Source organism: Loa loa (genome assembly GCF_000183805.2).
Source record: "Loa loa unplaced genomic scaffold supercont3.166, whole genome shotgun sequence".
Lineage (NCBI taxonomy): Eukaryota > Metazoa > Nematoda > Chromadorea > Rhabditida > Onchocercidae > Loa > Loa loa.
Genome location: NW_018108346.1, coordinates 125,774 through 129,010, shown reverse-complemented (window position 1 = coordinate 129,010; position 3,237 = coordinate 125,774). Strand labels below are relative to the sequence as shown.

Here is a 3,237-nt window from a genome sequence, read left to right as displayed (position 1 = left end):
ATGTATATTTTTAAGCTTTAAAATGTCAACATATACATTAAATAATTCCTCAACTTATATAATTGAAATATGGAATGATTGTCCATTTTCTAAAAGAAATGAAAATAATTTTGAGCATTTGTTGAAATGAATTTTTGAGTTATTTTATGAAATTGTTACAATAACTAATTCTTAAATTTAAATTAAATTATATAAAAAATTGAAATTTAAATTTTAACAATAGATAATAACATAGTGGTCGAACTTTTTTTTTCGCATTCTTTTTTTCGTACTTTATTAAAACTATGGCAGTAATAAATTTATAACATGTAAAATATTACGTATATTTACTTGAACATTTAATTCATATATTTTAATCTCAAAACTTAATTCATTAAACACAAAAAATCTTCCATTAATATTTTACATTAATATTTAAATTTTATTTATTTTAATAAACTAATAAACTAATTAATAAATAAATAATTAATTCAAAATGTACAATCAAATAAGTGAAAAATTTTCATGACTAATAGATAAAATAATTAAGTAAACGAAATTTGAAAAAGGTTTTAAATAAAAAATAAACAAATAACTGTATAACAATTACAGTATGAACCAATCGATGAAGAATTAGATGATGCTTTATCATTTATCAAAGTAATCAATGCTGGTCGATCATTTTTTGTGCATAATGTAAATGGACATGTTCAAAGTCGTGTTGTATACTTTCTAATGAATATTCATCTATTGCCTCGCTCTATTTATCTTACAAGGGTATGCAAAATTTATTTTATTTCAATTTAATTTCTTTATTTATTTATTTTTTTGCTGCAATTTATTTACTTTTCCTCTAAAATTTACATTTCACTTTAATTTCTTAGAATTTAATTGTCTATTTATTCATTTATTTATTTGTCTATTTACTTATTCGTTTATTTGTTTATTTATTCATTTACTTATTTATTTATTTGTTTACTTGTTGCTTGAGTATTTGTTGTTTATTTGTTACTTACTTGTTTATTTGTTGTTTGTTTATTTGTATTTGTTTGTTCATTTATTTGTTTACTAATTTGTCTATTTATTCATTAATTAATCAATTAATTACTTTATTTATTCATTTATCCATTTATTTTCCACTGTAATTTTCTTTCATTTAATATTTTATTTCAATTTATTTATTATTTTTTATTACAACTTATTTCATTTCTCTTATTTTCCTCTTCATTTTAGCATTTATTTTCATAGAAATAGTATTTATTTAGTTATCCTTCGTTTAATAATTTTTCAAATTATGTAAATTATATTTTAGAGTTGAAATTAGCAATAAATTTTCGTTTGTTTTTAAAATTTGGCTGATACTGAAAGGAACAAAATTTGGCTGATACTGAAAGGAACAGGAAACCTATTATCCATTAAATGATATTAAATTTTTTTTTTCATACATTAATTAAATAAAATTAAATTACTACTAAACTGGTTTACGCTTTTATGTATTAAATTAAATTGTTATTTTACAAGGTACATGATTTTTAATAAATTAATTATTTATAATCTTTTTTTATTTCTGTATTATCAATTTTCTATTTCCTCTCCGTTAGAATTTATTTTTAAATTTTGCTAAAAGATTAATTTCGTTTTTTTAAAATTTATTCGAAATATTATTTGTCAAAATTTTGTTATGAAATTTAATAATTGCAGCATGGTGAAAGTGAATACAATCGAATTGGTAGACTTGGTGGTGATAGTCCATTGAGCGCTAATGGTATTGAATATGCTAGAAAATTACGAGATTATTTCATGGTTTTTAAATTTCTTTCAAATCTTAACAAATATTATTTAAGATAAAATTTAAGCTTACTATTGTTAGTGAGTTCTTTATTATTTTGAACTTAATTATTAAACCTAAATAAGTTAGTCTAATGTGGAATCAAACTAATGGTTTTATAAAGATAAGACAAAAAAAAATTAGCATTAACTTATCAGTGATATTTTCAATGATGATACAAAATATTTATTGTAGATGCAAATATGCAAATTTTTAATTCCATACTTAAGATTTAATTCCATTTAACAAATAATGATTTGGTTTTGAATCGAAATTTGCCAACTTTGGTTTTCATTCTTTTCAAATATTTTCAGGCTGAAAAAATACCTGGTGACCTCAGAATTTGGAGTTCGCAAAAAATTCGTGCTGCGCAAACAGCTCAACAATTAAGTGATTTAGCAGCACATATTGAATTCCTCAAAGTACTTGATGAAATTGATGCGGTAAGTTTATTTGTTTGTTTATTTGTTTATTTATTTATTTGTTTATTTATTTGTTTGTTTGTTTGTTTGTTCGTTGGTTTGTTTGTTTGTTTGTTTTGTTTGTTTGTTTTGTTTTGTTTTATTTTACTTCATTTCATATAGTTTCATTTTATTGTATTTTTTTTGCTAGAATTGAAAAAATAATTTTTAGGGCATTTGTGAAGGTTTAACATATACCGATTTCGAAGAACGATATCCAAAACAATTTGCTGATCGTGATAGAGATAAATATCACTATCGTTATCCGTCTGGTGAAGTGAGTTAATTTTTTTTTAATAATTTTGAAGAGGGATAATGGATGGAGAAGCAAAGTAGTAACAGTATCGTATATCCATCTTTTTTTTTTACTGAAGTAATACATTCAATTAAATGGTATATGTTATTTGTCATTTCTTTTTTTTAGAATAAAAAATTGATCTATGCTTAACTGCCAAAATACCTGGTTATTTCTATTTTTGTTTCATTAATTACTGATAATGTTTTCAGAGTTATGAAGATTTGGTTGGACGATTGGAACCAGTAATTATGGAACTTGAACGACAAAGTAATGTACTTGTTGTATCCCATCAGGTATGCTTTCTTTTATTTTACTTATATCATATGACATGTCTGGAAATGCTTTTTTTCTTAGTTTAAGTTTTTGAAACTGTCTTTTTTAAATCCTAAATTAGTATTAAACCGTTGTAAATTTCATTCCTTAATTTATTTCTACTATTTATTTCCTTACAGAAATTCAATATTTTTTCATTTAATTGTCTAATAAATGAAATTATTATTATTATTATTATTATTATTATTATTATTATTATTATTATTATTGTTATTATTACTATTATTATTATTATTTATTTATTATTATTATTATTATTATTATTATTATTATTATTATTATTATTATTATTATTATTATTATTATTATTATTATTATTATTATTATTATTATTATTA

The 3,237-nt window shown here is 20.9% G+C and overlaps 1 protein-coding gene across 1 annotated transcript in view; it reads left to right on the top strand.

Moving 5' to 3' along the window:
• Window positions 1–3,237, top strand: part of LOAG_17984 (hypothetical protein) — a 12,905-nt gene that overhangs the window by 5,021 nt on the left and 4,647 nt on the right. Inside the window, exons 7-11 of the mRNA XM_020450655.1 lie at window positions 592–756; window positions 1,681–1,782; window positions 2,122–2,250; window positions 2,441–2,545; window positions 2,776–2,859. Coding sequence (XP_020305648.1) covers window positions 592–756; window positions 1,681–1,782; window positions 2,122–2,250; window positions 2,441–2,545; window positions 2,776–2,859 — 585 coding nt within the window. The remainder of the gene's footprint in view (window positions 1–591; window positions 757–1,680; window positions 1,783–2,121; window positions 2,251–2,440; window positions 2,546–2,775; window positions 2,860–3,237) is intronic.